Source organism: Staurois parvus, unplaced genomic scaffold, assembly GCF_062004578.1.
Source record: "Staurois parvus isolate SC_StPar_1 unplaced genomic scaffold, SC_StPar_1.0 ptg000461l, whole genome shotgun sequence".
NCBI lineage: Eukaryota > Metazoa > Chordata > Amphibia > Anura > Ranidae > Staurois > Staurois parvus.
In genome coordinates, this window is record NW_028318257.1 from 1,642,165 (window position 1) to 1,665,930 (window position 23,766).

General features: G+C 42.2%; 1 protein-coding gene across 2 annotated transcripts in view; it reads left to right on the plus strand.

Moving 5' to 3' along the window:
• Positions 1–23,766, plus strand: part of LOC149452843 (uncharacterized) — a 131,400-nt gene that overhangs the window by 26,693 nt on the left and 80,941 nt on the right. For both annotated transcript variants that reach the window (XM_089688940.1, XM_089688941.1), the window contains exons 2-6: positions 12,017–12,100; positions 12,205–12,249; positions 13,208–13,369; positions 14,270–14,405; positions 22,211–22,386. In XM_089688940.1, coding sequence (XP_089545066.1) covers positions 12,017–12,100; positions 12,205–12,249; positions 13,208–13,369; positions 14,270–14,405; positions 22,211–22,386 — 603 coding nt within the window. The remainder of the gene's footprint in view (positions 1–12,016; positions 12,101–12,204; positions 12,250–13,207; positions 13,370–14,269; positions 14,406–22,210; positions 22,387–23,766) is intronic.

A 23,766-nucleotide genomic window follows, 5' to 3' on the forward strand; every position in this document is an offset into this window, starting at 1 on the left:
ACTTTAACTGAATTGCGCAGTCATGCAACACTACACCCAAATAAAATTTACGTTCTTTCCCCCCCCCCACAAATGGAGCCCTCTTTCGGTGGTATTTGATCGTCTGTGTGTTTATTTTTGGCGCTATAAACGAAAAAAGACAGACAATTTAAAAAAAATATATATTTTTGACTTTTTGCTATTAAACATGTTCACTAAAAAAAAATCAAATTTCTTCATAAATTTTGGGCAAAATGTATTCTGCTACATGTCTTTGCTACAAAAAAAATTCCAATATGTGTAAATTAATATGCTTTATGTGAAGGTTATAGCGTTTACAAATGGCGGTATATAGACTGGAATTTTTTTTATTACTAGTAATGGTGGCGATCAGCAACTTATAGCGGGACTGTGGCGGGCATTCTGACACTGAGGGGAACTAACTTGGTGTCACTGACATCCCTAGTGGCACTAATAGTGATCAGTGCTAATAAAAAGCACTGACAATGTACTAATGGCACTGGGCAGGAAGGGGTAAACGTGGGCTGTTCAAAGGGTTCACTGTTTCACATTATGTGCTGTGTGTGCTTTCAACTGTAAGCACACAGCTTTGTATGGCTCTGCTATGCAGACTGTCAGCTTTAATGTGAGGGTATTTACATCCAAATCAGGTGAAGGTGTAGGAATTACAACAGTTTGCATATGTGCCTCCCATATGGGACAATTGGCTTCTCAGCTGTTCCATGGCCAGGTGTGTGTTATTCCCTCATTATCCCAATTACAATGAGCAGATAAAAGGTCCAGAGTTCATTTCAAGTGTGCTATTTTGCATTTGGAATCTGTTGCTGTCAACTCTAAAGGTGAGATCCAAAGAGCTGTCACTATCAGTGAAACAAGCCATCATTAGGCTGAAAAAACAAAACAAACTCATCCGAGAGATAGCAAAAACATTAGGCGCGGCCAAAACAACTGTTTGGAACATTCTTAAAAAGAAGGAAGGCACCGGTGAGCTCAGGAACACCAAAAGACCCGGAAGACCACGGAAAACAACTGTGGTGGATTACCGAATAATTCTTTCCCTGGTGAAGAAAACACCCTTCACAACAGTTGGCCAGATCAAGAACACTCTCCAGGAGGTAGGTGTATGTGTGTCAAAGTCAACAATCAAGAGAAGACTTCACCAGAGTGAATACAGAGGGTTCACCACAATATGTAAACCATTGGTGAGCCTCAAAAACAGGAAGGCCAGATTAGAGTTTTCCAAACGACATCTAAAAAAGCCTTCACAGTTCTGGAACAACATCCTATGGACAGATGAGACCAAGATCAACTTGTACCAGAGTGATGGGAAGAGAAGAGTATGGAGAAGGAAAGGAACTGCTCATGATCCTAAGCATACCACCTCATCAGTGAAGCATGGTGGTGGTAGTGTCATGGCGTGGGCATGTATGGCTGCCAATGGAACTGGTTCTCTTGTATTTATTGATGATGTGACTGCTGACAAAAGCAGCAGGATGATTTCTGAAGTGTTTTGGGCAATATTATCTGCTCATATTCAGCCAAATGCTTCAGAACTCATTGGACGCCGCTTCACAGTGCAGATGGACAATGACCCAAAGCAGACTGCAAAAGCAACCAAAGAGTTTTTTAAAGGAAAGGAGTGGAATGTTATGCAATGGCCAAGTCAATCACCTGACCTGAATCCGATTGAGCATGCATTTCACTTGCTGAAGACAAAACTGAAGGGAAAATGCCCCAAGAACAAGCAGGAACAGAGCATCACCAGGGATGAAACCCAGCGTCTGGTGATGTCTATGCATTCCAGACTTCAGGCTGTAATTGACTGCAAAGGATTTGCAACCAAGTATTAAAAAGTGAAAGTTTGATTTATGATCATTATTCTGTCCCATTACTTTTGGTCCCTTAACAAGTGGGAGGCACATATGCAAACTGTTGTAATTCCTATACCGTTCACCTGATTTGGATGTAAATACCCTCAAATTAAAGCTAACAGTCTGCAGTTAAAGCACATCTTGTTTGTTTCATTTCAAATCCATTGTGGTGATGTATAGAGCCAAAAATGTTAGAATTGTGTCGATGTCCCAATATTTATGGACCTAACTGTGTGTATGTATGTATATGTGTGTATATATACATCCACCAGCTCCGTGATGTGGAAGAGGACTCCAGTGGAAACCAGTGAAGCTCTGGTGAACTCCATGCCTAAGCGGGTTAAGGCAGTGCTGGAAAATAATGGTGGCCACACACCATATTGACACTTTGGGCCCAGTTTGGACATTGTCACTTTGGGGTGTACTCTTTTGTTGCCAGCGGTTTACACATTAATGGCTGTGTGTTGAGTTATTTTGAGGGGACAGCAAATTTACATGTTATACAAGCTGTGCACTCACTACGTCACATTGTAGCAAAGTGTCATTTCTTCATTGTTGTCACATGAATAGATAGAATCAAATATTTACAAACGTGGTGTGTACTCACTTCTGTGAGATACTGTATATAATGTATGTATTTGTGTGTTTGTGTGTGTGTGTATGTGTGTATATATGTATATGTGTGTATATATATATATATATATATATATGTATATGTATATGTATATGTATGTATGTGTATGTGTATATATATATATATATATATATATATATATATTATATATATATTGTGTGTGTGTGTGTATGTATGTGTGTATATATGTGTGTGTGTATGTATGTGTGTGTGTATATATATATATGTATGTATATATATATATATATATATATATATATATATATACAGTCATGGCCGAAATTGTTGGCACCCTTGATATTTTTCCTGAAAATCAAGTATTTCACACAAAAAAGGTATTGCATTAACACATGTTTTGCTATACACATGTTTATTCCCTTTGTATGTATTGGAACAAATATAAAACAGAGGCAGAAAAGCAAATATGACATAATGTCACACAAAACCCCAAAAATGGGCTGGACAAAAGTATTGGCACCCTTAACTTAATATTTGGTTGCACACCCTTTGGAAAACATAACTGAAATCAGTCGCTTCCTATAACCATCAATAAGCTTCTGACACCTCTCACCCGGAATTTTGGACCACTCTTCCTTTGCAAACAGCTCCAGGTCTCTCTTATTGGAAGGACACCTTTTCCCAACAGCAATTTTAAGATCTCTCCACAGGTGTTCAATGGGATTTAGATCTGGGCTCATTGCTGGCCACTTCAGAACTCTCCAGCGCTTCTTTGCCATCCATTTCTGAGTGCTTTTTGACGTATGTTTGGGGTCATTGTCCTGCTGGAAGACCCAGGATCTTGGACGCAAACCCAGCTTTCTGACACTGGGCCCTACAGTGCGACCCAAAATCCTTTGGTAATCCTCAGATTTCATGATGCCTTGCACACAGTCAAGGCACCCAGTGCCAGAGGCAGCAAAACAACCCCAAAACATCATTGAACCTCCACCATATTTTACCGTAGGTACTGTGTTTTGTTCTTTGTAGGCCTCATTCCGTTTTCGGTAAACAGTAGAATGATGTGCTTTACCGAAAAGCTCTATCTTGGTCTCATCTGTCCACAAGACGTTTTCCCAGAAGGCTTTTGGCTTACTCAAGTACATTTTGGCAAACTGTAGTCTTGCTTTTTTATGTCTCTGTGTCAGCAGTGGGGTCCTCCTGGGTCTCCTGCCATAGCGTTTCATTTCATTTAAATGTCGACGGATAGTTCGCGCTGACACTGATGCTCCCTGAGCCTGCAGGACAGCTTGAATGTCTTTGGAACATGTTTGGGGCTGCTTATCCACCATCCGGACTATTCTGCGTTGCAATCTTTCATCAATTTTCCTCATCCGTCCACGACCAGGGAGATTAGCTACAGTGCCATGGGTTGCAAACTTCTTGATAATGTTGCGCACTGTGGACAAAGGCAAATCTAGTTCTCTGGAGATGGACTTGTAACCTTGAGATTGTTGATATTTTGCCACAATTTTGGTTCTCAGGTCCTCAGACAGTTCTCGTCTCCTCTTTCTGTTGTCCATGCTTAGTGTGGCACAGACAGACACACAATGCAAAGGTTAAGTGAACGTCTCTCCTTTTTATCTGCTTTCAGGTGTGATTTCTATATTGCCCACACCTGTTACTTGCCCCAGGTGAGTTTACAGGAGCATCACATGCTTGTAACATTCTTATTTATCCGCAGTTGTGAAAGGGTGCCAATACTTTTGTCCAGCCCATTTTTGGAGGTTTGTGTGACATTATGTCGAATTTGCTTTCTTTCCTCCCTTTTTTTGTTTTGTCCCAATACACACAAAGGGAATAAACATGTGTATAGCAAAACATGTGTTAATGCAATACGTTTCGTGAGAAATACATGATTTCCTGGAGAAATATCAAGGGTGCCAACAATTTCGGCCATGACTGTATATATATATATATATATATATATATACTTTGCCTTGCATTTCTAGTGTAAGCTGAATGGGTTGTTTTACAAGGTACGGTATCACATGCTTTGGGCATCCATAATTCATGTAGTGTTGCTATAGCTAGTATCTGCCTTGTTGAATATATAGACTGCTGGGCAAATACAGCTCTCTTTTCAGGTACATGCTGCCTACATTTTGAGGTTTTTGTGAGTCCTTGGAAGGTCATTTTAATGTTGTTCTAGGATGCCTTGAGCTGCTAGGTCAACTCTTTTTACTTTCCCATAGAGACCTTCATAGTTTACAACACTGCCCCTAAGAGTGTTGGCCACTAGCCCAGTCCAATTACTCTCCAAGTAATAGTCACCTTCTCAACAAGCCAATTCCTTATGTCTTTCACCTCTGCAATCATCAATGCTTTTTGCAGACATGCACATTTCTAATATATATTATGTAGTGGTCTTGGTTAGAACTGCACTCACTATTGTGTGCTATCCTTAGAGAATCCCTTCATGGGGTATTCACCCATAATAGCAGCATGGGGGGGCAAGGCAATACAAATTTGTGATGCTTTACTGTGGTGACTATACCACTTGTGCTCCTGAATATTTTAGCCCTTCATAACCAGGCAATTTTTTTTGCTATTCGGCACTGTGCTACTTTAACTGGCAATTGCACGGTCATGCAACACTGTGACCAAATTTACATTTTTTTCCCCACACAAATAGCTTTCTTTTGATCACGACTGGTTTATTTATTTTTTTTTTTTGTTCCTAGAAACGTTTGCTTTTTTTTTGTTTATATAATACAAACTAAGAAATTTTTTAGTTCTATAAAACATATCCAATAAAGTCTAGTTTCTGTATAAATTTAGACCAAAATGTATTCTGCTACATGTTTTTAGGGAACAAAAATCCCAATAAGTGTATATTGGTTTGCGTGAAAGTTATAGCATCTACAAGACGATGGTGTGTGTATATATACTGGAGTTTTTACATTTTTTTTTTATTAATTAATTTATTTTTTTAATACTAGTAATGGAGTCGATCAGTGAATTGTAGCGGGACTGTAATAATGCAGTCAGTGGCAGTCAGTTCCCACAGATAGTGATTAGTGCTAAAAATATACACTGTCACTGTATTAATGACACTGGCTGGAAAGGAGTTAACATCTAGGGGCAATCAAAGGGTTAGTTGTGTGCCTTTTTTTTTTTTTCTTCCTTCCCTTTTTGCAGGGAAAAGAAACTAGGTGATCTTGCCCTGTGTTTTGTCAGCAAAGGGCTCTAGGCTGTGATTTGACATAGGTAATCGGTAGGTCCCAGCCATGAATCATTGGCCGGGAACTGCTGACAAACTCCCGCTGTGTCAAATCTCAGTGGGATTTGGCTGGCGGGGTGTGCATACCCTAAACCTGGAAACAAGCAGTGACATACAGGTACATCGCTGTGCCTGTAGGAGCTGCCCCCTCATATATGCAAGCAGTTGAAACTAATTCATAAAAGCCTGGCAACAGCTTTGATAGGAGTTCAGATACATGTAACGAATGCAAGTAGTTCTAATTTACACTACTTTAAGAATCTCTTGCTATGGCTGCTATAAATTAAAACCGAATCACCAATTTGCAGATTAGGAAACTGACCGTAAGACCAGCTCTGTTTGCGTACAGAGAGGCACCTGTATTTATAATGGGTCATGTATGTGCTGGGAATGAATGTGACTACTTCCTGCTTAGAGTTGGTGAATTGCTAGCACCAGAGACTGACACAGTCTGCCATTTTGTTAAGAGTAGCCATGTTATTCCCTCATTCTTCCCCCCTCACTCTGAAAGGCACAGTGACAGATGTGTGTGTGTGTGTGTGTGTGTTAAAAGTGTCACAGGCCAGATCCTAGCAGGGAGCCACAAGGTGCCTCACTGTCCCAAGAACTGTGCCATTTCACACCTCGGAAAAGATAAGGCAAACTTTCCCAAGAGTTGAGAGAGATTCCAACCTCATAAAACTTAACTCAGCGTAGGTGACAGAATCAGATAACCTCGGTTAAAACCATTTTTCCCCTATGTCTCATATCTTGGAATATGAGAAACTTACATAAAAACCGAACATATCGTCAGATGGACGATGAGCAGGTGAACAGTTTGATGGTTCACCCGCCTTGTCTTGGACACACAGGAAAGCAGAAAAATAGATCTCGCGAACCGTTTAGTGTACACTTTCATAATTCATATCTAATCAGTCTTCAGACTTGTCTGCATAATAATCTACCCGCGGGTTGAATGTCACTTGTGCAGATGAAAAGTTATGGGCCAAATATGAGTTATGGGAGATTTTTGCTCTAATTGAAGCATCCACCCATCTCTCCACGCCCTAAGCGGAGATTGGTCCTTGACTGCAGAGCCACCCCCCGCTGGGGACTACAAAACCTGCTGTCAGGCCTAAGATTAAGAAGTTGAAGATGTCTCCCATTTTTAACATCAATACCACCTGGGGAGACACGTGCCCTCTTGCTCTGTAACTTGAATCTGCTAACCCAGGACTTTGGCAAGTACCTTAACCCTTTCATCTCTCTCTGATATCTCTTTGCTGTGCTATGGTTCCTTGTATATTTATATATGTTTCTTCGTTACATCTTGTTTCTGTAAATATTTTTATTGCACCCGTTTTGGCCTTTTAGAAATAAATCTTTGTTTCTGAAAGTGTTGAACGGTTTCTATAGCTCTGTATTGCAATTTACGAATCCGTGCCTCTAAAGAGAACACTACAGTTTGTTTAACCCTCTGTATAACAGGCCTGTGTTATGACCGTTTTATACAGACTATTATCTCAATCATTATAGTGTTATAGCTGATAACGCCGAGTTTACTCTTTCTCTGTACAAAAAGGAGGTAGTGGCAGTGTGAAGGGTTAATTGTGTAAATAACGTGACCCAGTAACAATCGCCCAGGCTGCCGGTACATCGATTGTGGTCCGTTAGCTGGAAAATCGTTGTGCAGGGTGCAGCTGGGTGTGACATTGTTACGCACTACACGTCGCGGTTTTAGATCGGCTAGTCCTTCGGTCACGAGTTTGGGCGAGAAGGACTGGGGTCTGACGCCACGATCGTGACATATTGGACGTCGCGATCGTGGGATTGCCACATGTTGGTGGCGGCGATCTTGCGATCGTGACATATTGGTGGCAGCGATCGTGACAATCATGGGTCATGTATGTGCTGGGAATGAATGTGACTACTTCCTGCTCAGAGTTGGTGAATTGCTAGTTGCCTAGCAACCAGTGATACATCCCCAACCCCATTCAGCTACTGCCTTGTATTTTCCCTGGCCAGAAGCTGAAAAGAAACAAAGGGGTGGGAAAAGCACGTGTGAATGGCAGCTCAGTAGTTGAACCTACAGCACAGCAGCCTTCGGCAGCGTGCCTGTTCAAATATTTGGACGCCTGTTACAATGAGGTGACTTGCTACATAGGTATCTGGCCTTGGCTACTCCAATTACTAAGGTTACAGGCCTGTTGACCCTCAGCAAGCAACAGCATTGTGCAGACAGAAAGGTGGGAGGAAGGATGATAGGGTGGACTCAGTAAATCCCATTGTCCAATAGGAAGGCCCTCCTGTATTGTTTGTTGTAAAACTGCTTCCTAAGGGTCAGCTTGCCTGTCATCTGGTATTTTTGGGAATACAATCCTTTGATTCCTTTTTATTCCTTTAGGAATTTTCAGCAGTCATTTCTGGTTTGCGGGGTACTCCCTGGTTTAGATGGTTTGGGACGCACACAAGGGTGCTTTCCTTCCGATGCTGTTCCGTATGCCCAGTTCAACTCCAGTTCTCTACAGCTCAGTACCTTTTTTGGTATGGGGCAAACGCCAGGAATCCTTGGATCTGCCGATGCCTAGACTAGGCTGACCCTGGAATGGTTTTGTGCGCAAATGCTGGAAATTCTTGCCTTCTGATGACTTGGAAGGTGTTGATGACAGATTCCAGCTTGTGTAAGAGAATGTGGTTGTCCGAGGAGCAACGGTTGCCAGTCAACATCCTGGCACTTTGGGCGATTCGGCTAGCCCTCCCACAGCTGGTCAGCTACAAGAATGTAGTATGTGGACATCACAAATCTCTTGGCAGCCAAGCAGATTGGGCAGACTTGATCTTGTTAGCATTGATCTTCCATCCTGCTTTATGGTCGCTGGCTTTGACAGGGATGTTTGTAGCCCTGAGAAGGGTAGGAATTGAAATAAAAAAGTCAACCTCTGTGAACATGTACATGGAAGGTTTTTTTCACCTAGTGTGAGGCTTGCAAGTTTCCGCCCTAAAAATGTTGTGGGCTGCTTTTTGGCTTTTCTCCAGTTTGGTTTGCAGATGACTCTGTGGCTTAAAGTACCATCGGAGGAGCAGATTTAGGATTTGGCTATTTTGTTCCAGAGACTTGTCATGTCTTTTTCTTTGGTAAAAGCCTTTGTGCAGGGTGTCACATAGATTATTCTGCCCCTGCGGTCCCTTTTGTCTCAATGAAACTTTTTAAAGTGGATCTCCAGTCAAATCTGAAAACAAAGTCAGCAGCGGCAAAAATTGTAGCTGCTAACCTTTAACCAATTGGCGACCGCAGATAGCCGAATGACGACTTCACTGCGGCCGGCCAGTTCTGGGAGGGCGTCATATGACATCCTCCCAGAAAGCGCTCGCCCCCGGCGATCTCTGTGATAGCTCTGTCCTACGGACACAGCTGATCACGTGATGTAGTAAAAGGCCAATCACAGCAGCCTTTTACCACGTGATCAGCCGTGTCCAATGACACAGCAGATCACCGGTAAATGCAGTTGCCGGTTATCGGCTGCACTTTCCTTGTGCTGTGTGAGGAGAGTACTGCCAATAACTGGCAATTGTCAGAGGACGGACTGGCACCGATCATCAGGGCACCGATGATCAGTGCCCAGCAGTACCGCCCGTCAATGTTGCCTATCAGTGCCCATCATTGCATATCAGTGCAGCATCATCAGTGCCAGCTCATCACTGCAGCCTCAACACACATCAGTGAAGGAGAAAAATGACCAGTTTGCAAAATTCTATAATAGAAAAAAAATAAACTTCTTTTTTTTTTTAAATTTGTGCTTTTTTTGTTTATGGTGCAAAAAATAAAACACCGAGCAGCAAGTAAATACCACCAAAAGAGCTTTATTTGTGTGCAAAAAAAGATAAAAATGTAATATGGGTACGGTATTGCATGACCTCGCAATTGTCATTCAAAGTGCGAAACGAAGGGGGTATAAGTGCCCGGTAGGCAAGTGGTTAAGAAAACCAGCCTCTCGCCTGTCCTACAATCCAGCAGTGTGTTCCTCTCTCTCCGGTGCCAGCATCTTAAGTGTTGGCACTCGACTGTGACAGCTTGCGGCTTCACACTTCCCACTGCACAACTTGCAAGTAGAGCTGCGCCTTTTGAATGGTCCCATAGTCTTCTGGGACCTGTCACCAGTGCTGTCTTGCAACACAGAACCATCGCCCAACATAACCCCTCCCTCCAGGTGCCCCTACCCTCTTCCATCTTACACCACTGCTCCCCACCCCTAGGCAACAGGAACCCCCTCCCCCAGCATGTACAAAGTGTTTGGTTTTTTTTGTTTTTTTTTTACCTGGTGGATGGACATGGCTCTGCAAATGTTGGTTATAGTGAAAGGTCTTGCAGGCTGCTTTTGTAATCGGGGTTTCCCTGTTCTGGTCTTGGGTTTGTTGGCCTTATGTTGCCCACTCTTCAGGTTCAGCGCTTCCAGACATATGGACACTGATGTCATACAGGATTCAGTTTTGTTCAGAGAACAAAGGAGAGTGATGCAGATGAGGGCTTTGGATTTATAATTTGTAAAGGATAATGAAACCAAAAGAATTTGGGTCTTGGTGAGGCACCATGGTATTCATCAATCAGCTCTTTTCTGTTTTTGGTTTAATAAAGTTTGAAATTGATGTCTTGTGTGTTTGAAAATCTGGCAGCAGCAACTGTTGTTCATGAGTTTTTACATAATGACCAGTTTACTTTATCATGTCAGTGTCCATTAAGGGTAAAGTACACTCTTAACAGCTTCCCCGCCACCCTATAGCAGATATACTGCTACAGGGCGGCAGGGGTGCGCAAAATCGTGTATATATGCACGTGATTTTGCATCTCCAGGTAGGGGGTGCGTGCGCGAGCGAGCCACAGTTGTCAATCACCGGGTCCGACCAGTGATTACCGGGCATCTCCGACGGGGAGGAACACTGTTTTGTTTACGAACAGTCTCCTGCCCTTTCGGCTTAGCACAGCCATCCAGAGCAGTGTGCTTACAGTGAAGCATCCCGCCCCCTAGTAAAGCACTCCCTACACATAGTTAACACTTTGATCGCCCCTCATATTAACCCCTTCCTGCCCAGTGCCATTAGTAGAGTGTCAGTGCTTTTTTTTTTTTATTAGCACTGATCTCTGTATTGGTGTCACTGGGGTTGTCAGTGACACCAAGTCAGTGTCGGAATGTCCGCCGCAGTCCCGCTAAAGGTCTCTGATTGCCACCATTACTAGTAAGAAAAAAAAAAAATCTATACCGCCATTTGTAAACGCTATAACTTTCACATAAACCAATTAAATTACACGTATTGGGATTTTTTTTTTCTTTCTGATCATTCATACATATATATATATATATATATATATATATATATATATATATATATATATATATATATATATATATAGTTTTTTTTTCTTTTCCCCTAAAAATTGTCGCTTTTTTTTTTTGAATAGCGCAAAAAAACAAAAAAAAAACTCACAGGCAATCAAATACCACCGAAAACAGTTTGATTTGTTGGAAAGAGAGAACATTAATTTCGTTTGGGTGCAGCGTTGCATGACCGCACAATTGTCAGTTAAAGTAACACAAAAAATGGCCTGGTCAGGAAGGGGGGTAAATCCTCAGGAGGGTAAGTGGTTAAAGCCTATTACACTCAAACACCCACCCACCTTGTTCATACTTGCCTTCATGGTACTCTGCCATAACGCCTTCCTCTGTTGCAGCTGAGAAAAATACAAGTCATCTTGTGTTGACGTTTACATGGCTCAATGGTGTAACCTCCTCAGGCCATGTGGTAGTGTTTTAAGACCAATCACTAGGCCCAATGCATTATTTCACTTGCTGTTTTATACCCAGAAGCACAGAGCAGCAGAGGAGTATTGTGAAGAGGAGTATAATTGGGTAACAGTCCAAGCTTTAGAGAAACCAGGTCACTTGGCCCTAAGTAAGCAAGGTGACTGGATCTCACTAACATTGTCCAGATACTGGTGATCCCTGGTGTTCGAAGAGATGTAGTTCTCTGGACATGGGTATTGGTTCTATGTAAAGGAAATCTTACTAAACTGAAGTTCTTAAACGCCACTGTTGGCTGATGCATTAAAACGTTCAGTGCGGGGGAGTGCACTCTTGTTGACAGAACTTTCATGTTTAACAAATCTTGATAATGATTTTTAAAGTTTGAGTAAAAGTATAATGTGCTTGCTTTAGAAATGATTATTTTAATGAGTTAATTGAAACTTAAGTTTTGCAGGCAAAATGAGATTTTTTTTCTTGAGTTCATTGTTGTAACTTTTTTTTTTTTCCTTTTTAGCTCTTTTCGCTCATGGACATGAAGCCTCCAATTTCTCGTGCAAAGATGATTTTGATCACAAAGGCTGCTATAAAGGCTATAAAGGTAAAATGGGTGTATTCGTGGCTGCTATTCTTGATTGTTAAACTGAGGGTTGTTTTTTATATTTTGCTCATTTTTCATTTCTTTCTATTTTTTTCCCCCCCTAGCTTTACAAACATGTAGTCCAAATTGTGGAAAAATTTATTAAGAAGGTGAGTTTCTATGAGTTTGGTTTTATTTCCTACCTTCTTTTGTGGACTCTGCACCGCTTAACCTATTGAAGTGTGCTCTTAAAGTATACCTGTAATAGGAGAAGTATTAATGCTGCCATTTCTAGCCTTTTTATGAAAATGCTAATTGCCTGGCTTCAGTACTTTTTTTAAATCACAAAATGGGAACAAGTATGCTGTACATGAGGGTAATTTTTTTTAAAGGAAAGGTCAGCAATAATTTCCACATAATTTTCTTGTGAACCTAAGTGTCAGTTTATCCAGCACATATATTTGCATTGTTAGTGTGGTAAATCACAAATTGGCTTCATATATCTGTTAGATCCCCAGTAGCAAGTTGTCACAGTTCATCCCAGCTTGGACAGCTACTACAAAGTCAGACGTCTGAGGCATCTTCAGCTGCATAAACAGCACTTTTTTTGTTCTAGCAGCAACAATGCTAAAAGGAAAGGTTTCAAGAAATATACAGGGCTGTGCTTGCCTTAATGGCATAACAGGTCATGGCCTAGGACATTAAGGGAAACAGGTGGCAACACCAAGCCAACATTTTCAAAACTGTTTCCTTTTGTGTCACTTCTCCACCAGAAATATCTAGAGATGGACAAAGTCAGCAAGAGAATTCTTGGGAGATGGTGAAAGGACCTTTTTTTGGAAAAGGCCATCTCACACTCGTTTGGTGGTCTGTACAGCTGTATAGTTCTGCATATTAACGTGCCACTTGCTGTGTCTAGTAAAAAGCACATTATAGTAGCAATTTTTACTAAAATAGAATGACACAAGGCGGTGGGACTTGTTCAAAAGGACATTAACATTCAGTTGTAATACGGCCCTAGATATATGAAGCTGGTGGGTGATTTACTCTCCAACCTACCTACTGAAATTGTGTGGAGAAAGTTTAGTGTAAGCTTTATTAACGATCTCTTCTGAATTTTCTTTTCAGTGTAAACCTGAATACAAGGTCCCAGGATTGTATGTAATTGATTCAATAGTTCGTCAGTCTCGTCATCAGTTTGGAATTGATAAAGATGTATTTGGTCCAAGATTTACTAAGAACCTAACGGCAACTTTCCAATGTTTGTATCTCTGTCCAGAGGAAGATAAGGTAGTAGACGTCATTGTTTTCATATAGTTTCAGGGGTGGTACTTGTCTTATTTCATTAATTGTAGTGTGTGTGCGCACATGACTTGGGTGCCTTCCTCCTCACAGTGCTATAAAACATGTCCTGAGGAGAGAGAGTATGTAGGCTTGTGTAGATTTGCAAGATTTGGAGTTCTGACCATCTTGATCTGTATGTTCCAGGTCAGAGTCTGAGTATTAAAATTGGGGATTGCCCTGTAGCTACATATTTAGGAAATTGGCATTCACTGTTCTTATTTCCCCAATATAGGTTTCCTTTGTGTGTCAAGAGTTTTTGGAGGTTGTCTCTTGACTCTTAAATAACCAATGTAATAAATGCTCACTGGTTTCATGGCTGTCAGTTGAGCTCTGCTTTGCTCACATTGATAGAATGCCTCTAATGAATAGGGAACGATAAGTGTAACCTGGTTGTAAACCTTTGAAGTAATTTATTTTATGCTTACTTAAAGATTAACTTTTTTGGTCAGCAGCTACAAGTACTGTAACTGCTGACTTTTAAAATCTGGTACTTGCCAGTGCTGGTTCTTCTTACCTCTGCGAGTCTCCGGCGCCACCATCTTGAATATGGGGGCAAACTTGTGCAACGCTTTGTCAACCGTCCTGCAGTTTCCTAGGATATGTGAAGAAGGAAAGAGGCCAGGGCTTAGGCAGCATCATCCTCGCCTAGCCGAGGATTGTGGGATCCAGTACCGATTTAGGTTGGTACTCAAGTGGTCTATCAGGACAGTGTATGAGAACATAGTAACAACAAATAAAGTGGCAGTTTTTTAGATTTTAAGCATCTTTCACTGTTAACGATTCTGGCTTCAGACTACCAACAAAATGGTAGAATTTTTGTAACTAAATTTTCAACCATCTTTCCAGAGTAAGATTGTCCGCGTTTTGAACTTGTGGCAAAAAAATGGAGTATTTAAAATTGAGATCATACAGCCATTGCTGGATATGGCAGCAGGTTCCGCACCTCCTGAATTACTGGCAGATAATTCCGCTAATGAAGAAGGTAGGACTTTTTAATATCTCTATCTATCCTATCCATCCTCTGAATATCTATATGTTTAAAATACATTTTTTATCTAAACCTGATTTGACCCTTGCATGAGTTTAGAGTTTTCTATGTTTAAACAATCAAGAGTTTGTCATTGCATAATCATTAATCATGTTAACACTACTGTATAAAGTATATTTAAAATGTTGAGTTTTTTGCATTAAATCGGGAAAAATTTATTTTGTATAATGTTAACAGCAAAAGTTTAGTTTTGCACAGATTGGGAAAACCAGTTTTGATACCCAAAGGGCTTTTATTGCTATCATATTTCTATAGTCAGCGTTTATATTTGCTAAAGCTGAATGCAATGCTAAAGTGTAATATTTTAATCAGACAGGACTCGTAGGCTGCTACTCTCAGGTGACTGGTAAAGCTCTTGGCTGTACCCCACTCCATGAGACCCCTTCTTCCTCTTCCTTTTTTTTTTTTTTTTTCTTTTCCATGACGAGGCACAGGAAGTCTTAGACCTTTGGATCACACAGCCTCCTACAGTGGGGAAAATAATGATTTGATCCCCTGCAGATTTTCCATGTTTGCCCACTTACAAAGAAATGAAGTTTTTGATCCCCAAGCAAAACATGACTTGGTGGAAAAACCCTTGTTGGCAAGCACAGAGGTAGGATGTTTCTTGTAGTTGGTTACCAGATTTGCAAACATCTCAGGAGGGATTTAGGTCCATTCTTTTACAGGTCTTCTCTAAATCCTTGAGGTTTCTTGGCTGTCGCTTGGCAATTCGAAGTTTCAGCTCCCTCCATAAGTTTTCTATAGGATTAAGGTCTGGATACAGGCTAGGCCACTCAATGACCTTAATGCGCTTCTTCTTCAGCCACTCCTTTTGTTGCCTTGGAATTATGTTTCGGGTAATTGTCATGTTGGAAGACCCATCCACGACCCATCTTCAGTGTTCTGGCTTAGGGAAGAAGGTTCTCATTCATAATTTTACAATACATGGCCCCGTCCATTGGTCATTCAGTGCGGAAAGTCGGCCTGTATTTTAAGCAGAGAAACCATCCCAAGGCATAATGTTTCCATCTCGGTGCTTCACTGTAGGGATGTTGTTCCTAGCATCATAGTCAGCTTTTTTTTCTTCCTCCAAACACAGCGAATCGATTTAATGCCAAAGAACTCAATTTTGGTCTCATCTGACCGCAGCACTGTCTCCCAATCCTTCTCTGAAGTTTTGCCAGTGAACATCTAAATGATTCAGATCGACCTGTACAATGTGCCGCCTTGTCTTCAAACGTCTAAGTCTCAACTCCAGGTCTTGCAAATCTTCAGCATGAAGGTGTGCCCCAACCACCTAAAGTGGGGGGGACGTCTGTTAGCCTTTTCAAACACTTAGACAGCCTGCATTTCTGATGCTTTGGTGCTGAAATTAATTTCCAGGAGCTACAAACTAGAGTTTTTTTCCAGCCCCCTCCTATCTTTGTCACTTTCCACCTCCCGTGTCAGTACCCAGATTTGCAGTTTTGCAAGTAGTCATAACATGACTTCTAAATCTAGGTTTTCATTGCTTCAGTTCCTGTGCCAGACAGGTTTCAGGGGTTTTTCGTCTGTTCATGTTCACCCCATCTTGAATCTAAAAGCTCTGCCTTCATTCAAGCTCAGACGTTCTCTATGGAATCCACCAGGGTTTCACTCCAGATGCCTACAAGACAACATTCTGTCATTTGTGGGACATGTTTGTCTATTCCCTGGATAGACAGGTTTATCTGGTGCCAAGGACCAAGTTGTCCCTGGTTTAGTGGCTCAGGAATCCATCTCTGCCTTTTGGACAAATAATTTTACTGTCTTTTGAAAGATCCTTGGGACATATGTAAAACCGATTGAATTGAAGGAAGTACTTGGCACTCTGCCGATGCAGGGAACTTGGATGTTTGGTTGTCTCAGCAATTTAAGCTCCCAATCTATGCTGGATTGTCTAGTGATTTGATTGTTCTAACAGCACTGGACTGCCTAGCTGGTAGTGTTCATCTAATGCCTGATGATTAAACATGTTGAGGGCACATCTTGGATGAATTGAGCTGAGGCTGCTCTTACCTGCTCGAGCTGGGCAAGGTGTGCAGTGGCCAGGCTAGAGTAAGAGCAGATCCTGTCCTGGGAAGAACTTCATGTTCCATAGTTTACATCCTAGACATCAACAATGGCAGACAGACATCTTCACTCGGCAGTGCCTGGTCCTGCGGGGGTGGTCCTTTCACCCAGTGGTGTTCAGGACCTGTTACAGGTTGGGGACACATGATGTGGACCTTGGCCTCCTAGGTTCCACAGCAAACTGGATAGGTTGTCTCCAGGTACAGGGATGCTATGCAGTATCAGTACATCTAGATCTAAGCCTTTCCTCCCGTAAAACATCTTCCTCGTCTGCTTCCCAGAATGGAGACGGAGGGTATTCCAGTGGTTCTCATAGCTCTAGATTTGCACAGGCTGATGTAGTACTTTAGACACTGGAAAAAACTGTAGGCAAGCCAAGGAGAACCCCAGTTCAATCCTCCTGTAGGCGGCAGCATAACCTTATGGTAATGGCTTCCCTCAAAGGACTCCAAGAAAGGGTTTTTCAGTGAGTACAAAATTCCTATTGTATAGGACACAAGATCATCTTCACCATCAGATATGCTGCCATCTTCAGAACATTGGACTCGAAAAACTGTAAATATAGTCCAGTATAACCCCTCCCATTCCCAGCATGCCTCGTGCATAGGAGAATGGACGTCTTCTCTTTGCCTTAAGAGAAGCATATACAGTTGTGTTCAAAATAATAGCAGTCAGACATCACTAACCTGATCAATCATTGTTTTTGGTAGAAATGATATTTCTACACGGCAAATAATTTACTAGTCTGTGTAGTAGAGTAATAGAAATCCAACAGACCCAACAGTCATGACATGCATGCTGCTGATTCTGTGTAATTGAATCACTAATTGAAAGGGGCATGTTCAAAATAATAGCAGTGTGGAGTTCTATTAGTGAGGTCATTCATTCTTTGAAAAACAGGTGGCAATTATTGCCCTTGTCTAAGGAAGGAAGGCAGCAAATGTACATGCTGGTTACAGTGCATTTCTCTCTGAAATTCTGAGGAAAATGGGTCGTTCCAGACATTGTTCAGAAGAACATCGTACCTTGATTAAACCGTTGATTGGAGAGGGGAAAACCTATAAAGAAGTGCAGAAAATGATAGGCTGCTCAGCTAAAACGATCGCAAATGCTATAAAATGGCAACCAAAACCTGAAAGACGTGGAAGAAAGCGAAAAACTACCATTCGAATTAATAGAATAGCCAAAATGGCAAGGACTCAGCCAACAATCGGCTCCAGGAAGATCAAAGAAGGTCTAAAGTTACCTGTGAATACTGTTACAATTAGAAGACGCCTATGTAAAGCCAAGCTATCTGTAAGAAGTCCCCGCAAAGTCCCACTGTTGAAAAAGACATGTGCTGAAGAGGTTACAATTTGCCAAAGAGCACATTGACTGGCCTAAAGAGAAATGGCGCAACATTTTGTGGACTGATGAAAGTAAGATTGTTCTTTTTGGGTCTAGTGGCCGGAGACAGTTTGTCAGACGACCCCAAACACTGAATTCAAGCCACAGTACACTGTGAAGACAGTGAAGCATGGTGGTGCAAGCATCATGATATGGGGATGTTTCTCATACTACGGTGTTGGGCCTATTTATCGCATACCAGGGATCATGGATCAGTTTGAATACATCAGAATACTTGGAGGTCTTGCTGAAGAGGAAATGCCCTTGAAATGGGTGTTCCAACAAGACAACAACCCCAAACACACCAGTAAATGTGCAACATCTTGGTTCCAGACCAACAAGATTGACGTTATGGAGTGGCCAGCCCAATCCCCAGATCTTAATCCAATAGAAAACTTGTGGGGTGACATCAAAAATGCAGTTTCTGAGGCAAAACCAAGAAATGGAGAAGAACTGTGGAATGTAGTCCAATCATCCTGGGCTGGAATACCTGTTCACAGGTGCCAGAAGTTGGGTGACTCCATGCAACACAGATGTACAGCAGTTCTCAGAAACAGTGCTTATACAACTAAATATTAATTGATTCAAAGGAAAGAAAAATCTTCAAACATTTTTCAGTTTATATAGTGAATGTTTGAGTTTGTAAAGAAGAATACAAACACTGCTATTTTTTTGAACAGTCTAATATTCACTTTTCTTCTTTTTTTTTTAGAGGAACAACACAAATTTGATCCATTTTTCTTCATATTTTGATTTGGAATAGAATGTGTAGTGTTCCCAATGCATTTGTGTGTATGGAAATAAAAGCTATTAGAAGGATTTTGAGCTTTATTCACTTTTTTCAACACTGCTATTATTTTGAACACAACTGTATATCCTCTCTTCTCCTTTTCCCTCTCTTCTCCTTTTCCCTCTCTTCTCCTTTTCCCTCTCTTCTCCTTTTCCCTCTCTTCTCCTTTTCCCTCTCTTCTCCTTTTCCCTCTCTTCTCCTTTTCCCTCTCTTCTCCTTTTCCCTCTCTTCTCCTTTTCCCTCTCTTCTCCTTTTCCCTCTCTTCTCCTTTTCCCTCTCTTCTCCTTTTCCCTCTCTTCTCCTTTTCCCTCTCTTCTCCTTTTCCCTCTCTTCTCCTTTTCCCTCTCTTCTCCTTTTCCCTCTCTTCTCCTTTTCCCTCTCTTCTCCTTTTCCCTCTCTTCTCCTTTTTCCTCTCTTCTCCTTTTTCCTCTCTTCTCCTTTTTCCTCTCTTCTCCTTTTTCCTCTCTTCTCCTTTTTCCTCTCTTCTCCTTTTTCCTCTCTTCTCCTTTTTCCTCTCTTCTCCTTTTTCCTCTCTTCTCCTTTTTCCTCTCTTCTCCTTTTTCCTCTCTTCTCCTTTTTCCTCTCTTCTCCTTTTTCCTCTCTTCTCCTTTTTCCTCTCTTCTCCTTTTCCCTCTCTTGTCTTTTTTTTCCTCTTTTCCGCTCTTCTCTTTTTCTTCTCTTCCTTTTCCCTTTCTCTCTTCCATTTCCCTTTCTCTCTTCCATTTCCCTTTCTCTCTTCCATTTCCCTTTCTCTCTTCCATTTCCCTTTCTCTCTTCCTTTTCCCTTTCTCTCTTCCTTTTCCCTTTCTCTCTTCCTTTTCCCTTTCTCTCTTCCTTTTCCCTTTCTCTCTTCCTTTTCCCTTTCTCTCTTCCTTTTCCCTTTCTCTCTTCCTTTTCCCTTTCTCTCTTCCTTTTCCCTTTCTCTCTTCCTTTTCCCTTTCTCTCTTCCTTTTCCCTTTCTCTCTTCCTTTTCCCTTTCTCTCTTCCTTTTCCCTTTCTCTCTTCCTTTTCCCTTTCTCTCTTCCTTTTCCCTTTCTCTCTTCCTTCTCTCTTCCTTTTTCCCTTTCTCTCTTCCATTTTCCCTTTCTCTCTTCCATTTTCCCTTTCTCTCTTCTTGCTGCTCTTTGGCTACTACAGCTTCTTTTTGCAGTTTTCCAGCCCCTCTCAACAGCATAGTTTAGGCCTATGACCCAGCATGGTTCCCCTTTTCCCTGTTTGAGCAGTTAGTGACTCTTGGACTTTTTTGGCATTAGGCATCGGTTTATCAGATTCTAAGGCTGTCATTTGGTGGTTCATTACATGTTTTAGTTTCACCAGGTGGATACTCGGGCCTCAACTGATGACATTTTCAAGTAAAGGAGATCATAATGCTCTCATTCTGTGGGCTTGTTGGCATGCGTTTTGCAGTGTTGCTCACCCCATTTGGACTGCTTCTGGAGGTCCCATGGTTAAGACTAAAGATACTATGTCATGTAATATAGGATAAAATACTTGCCTTGGAGTACAGTACAAGACAGCCTCTTTATCCTGTTTGATTCAGATCCTTTTTATTGCTTGCTGACAGAATTTATGGCATTCTGGAAGCGAGAGGGTTTATACTGGGCTGTCCTTACAGCTTTGTTTCTCTAGTGTCCAATTTCTTAGGCTGGCAGCATAATCCTGGGTAAGACTTAAGATCTTGTGTCATGTACTACACTCAGACAAAAAAGGGTATTACAGACAAGTCAGAATTCCTATTTCTACCTGATTAGCTAGTGCCTGAGATGTCTCATTTTAGATACTGAAAAATGTAAGTGGTCATCCTAGGCCAGAGTTTGTATTTAGGACTTGGTAGACACATGTCTGAGGGTGGTTAGACAGTGTCTGCTAGAGTGAATGGACAACTTTGGCTTGTCCCTTTGCTAAAGAATTGGTGAGTTTTTAAAATATTTTTGGAAATCCTATTTGAACTAGGGAAGGACTAGCAAGATTGAAAGCAAATTGAAATCAACATACCGTATTTGCCGGCGTATAAGACGACTTTTTGACCCTTGAAAATCTTCTCAAAAGTCGGGGGTCGTCTTATACGCCGGTACACATGTTAGGGGGGCTGCGGCATTAAGTACAGGGGTTTGCAGGGGCTGACGTCTCTTACCTGGATCCAGTCCCACGACGATCCGGACCAGGAAGCGCGGCGTCTCCTTCAGTTCGGCCACTGGATGTTCGTGCGGCTGCGCGGCTCCGCCTCCTCACCGGTGATTGGCCGCCAGAACTGAAGCTCAGGAAAGGCACACAGGCGGCCAATCACCGGCGAGGGGGCGGAGCCGAGCGGCCCCGCGAAAATTGAGTGCCGGAGCAGCAGGTAAGTGCTCTGTGTAGAGGTGCTGCTGCAACCACATATGCTGGCTGCAGCAGCACCATACGACAACAGGGTCAGCAAGTCTCAGTGGGAGGAATAGTGCCCCATCATTGGTGTCACTGATACCAATGATGGGGCACTATTCCTCCCACTGATACCAACGATGGGGCACTATTCCTCCCACTGACACCAACGATGGGGCACTATTCCTCCCACTGACACCAACGATGGGGCACTATTCCTCCCACTGACACCAACGATGGGGCACTATTCCTCCCACTGACACCAACGATGGGGCACTATTCCTCCCCCCCACTGACACCAACGATGGGGCACTATTCCTCCCCCCCACTGACACCAACGATGGGGCACTATTCCTCCCCCCCACTGACACCAACGATGGGGCACTATTCCTCCCCCCCACTGACACCAACGATGGGGCACTATTCCTCCCCCCCACTGACACCAACGATGGGGCACTATTCCTCCCCCCCACTGACACCAACGATGGGGCACTATTCCTCCCCCCCACTGACACCAACGATGGGGCACTATTCCCCCCCACTGATACCAACGATGGGGCACTATTCCACCCCTCACTGACACCAATGATGGGACACCATTCCTCCCACTGACACCAATGATGGGACACCATTCCTCCCACTGACACCAATGATGGGGCACTATTCCTGCCACTGATACCAATGATGGGGCACCTATTCCCCCCACTGATACCAATGATGGGGCACTATTCCTCCCACTGATGCCAATGATGGGGCACCATTCCTGCCACTGATACCAATGATGGGGCACTATTCCTCCCACTGATACCAATGATGGGGCACTATTCCTCCCACTGACATCAATGATGGGGCACTATTCCTCCCACTGGTGTGCATTGGAAGAGGGGTAGTCTTATACGGCGAGTATAGCCCAAACACTACATTTTAGCAGGAAAAGTAGGGGGGTCGTCTTATACGCCCAGTCGTCTTATACGCCGGCAAATACGGTACTAATTTCTATTTGCACAATGCATTCGGTTTCTTCATCTGGTATTTTTTTCCCCTCTCTCCTTGTGACATTTACCACTTTGATGCAATATGTAATTAACATATACAAATAGTGCACAGATTTACAGGGATTCTTTTGCAGGATCTTCACCACCCTCTGTGTTGCTTCCATCTGACCCTCCTGAAGAGCCTCCGATCGCTGCTCCTGCACCTGCAGCACCTGCAGTATCTGCTCCTGCTGTGAGTGTTCCTCATTTACCCAGCTCAGAGGCTTTTGCAGCTGTTGCTCAATTATTTCAAAGTAGCCAAGGGCAGCAGGTATGTTTTGTCTACTACTTCCTATTAACTTCTGAGTATATGCAAGGTGACATATTTGTATCAGTAAAAGTTATGATTTAAGTCTTTTAACACAAACTGACATTAAATGCTTGCTTTTTGCTACATCGAATATAGGCCTTGAATGGGTTTCTCTCCTTTCCTCTGTATGGAGGCTGAAAAAAGGGTTGGTGCAAAATTCTATGCATTTTCTTGTGCCTGGGGAGATGCAGGTGCCTCATGCAGTCTGCAATATAAGTGAAAGGCTGTTCATGCCTGTACTGTTGTTAACTCCTGTTAGTGTTCCTAAACCCAGGACCCTGCATCCACTATATCTGGTCTCCCCCAGTACATGGACGTGCAATTATTTTAGTATTATTATTATACAGGATTTATTTAGCACCAACAGTTTGCTCAGCGCTTTACAATAGAACGGGAGACAATAAAGCAACAACAGTTCAATACAAGAGAGAAAGGAGGGCCCTGCTCCTTGGAGCTTACAAGCTAGGAGGGATAGTAAATATAAACTTCTAAATACCTTTTTCTCATGCACAGCAGAGAGATACAAAACTGCATGTCTCCCTAGTAAAACACACACAGATAACCCTTTCATCTCCCCATATGTTAACCACTTCCTGTCCAGTGTCATTAGTGCAGTGTCAGTGCTTTTTATTAGCACTGATCACTGTATTAGTGCCACTGGGGATGTCGGTGGCAGTTCCAACCCAGTGCCAGAATGCCGCCACAGTATACTATGATGCTTATCACCACCATTACTAGTATAAAAAAAAATAAGAATTCCAGTCTATATACCGCTATTTGTAGACGCTATAACCTTCACATAAACCAATTAATTTACACATATTGGGCTTTTCTTTTATTTTTATTTTTTTTTTAGCAAAGACGTAGCAGGATGTCCTAAATTTATGAAGAAATCAGATTTTTAAAATGTTTTTATTGAGCATAGCAAACAGTCAAAAATATTTTTTTTATTTTTTTTTCTTCAAAATTGTTGGTCTTTTTTTCTTTCTTTTTTTTTTTTTGTTATAGCGCAAAATATAAAAACCGCAGAGGTGATCAAATACCACTGAAAGAAAGCTCTATTTGTGGGGGGAAAAAATGACATAAATTTCATTTTATGTGCAGCGCTGCGTGTCCTCACGATTGTCAGTTAAAGTAATGCAGTGCCGGATCGCAAAAAATGGCCTGGTCGGGAAAGGGGTAAATCCTCTGGAGGGCAATTTGTTAATACCACTTTTAAGCGTGCATTATTTTGGTTTCAATGATCGATGTGTACAGCACTGTTTTGAGTGCATAGTCTTATTTTACACAAGGCTCCTTTCGCATGAGGCACTTTCCAGTCTGATCATCAGAGGATCTGTG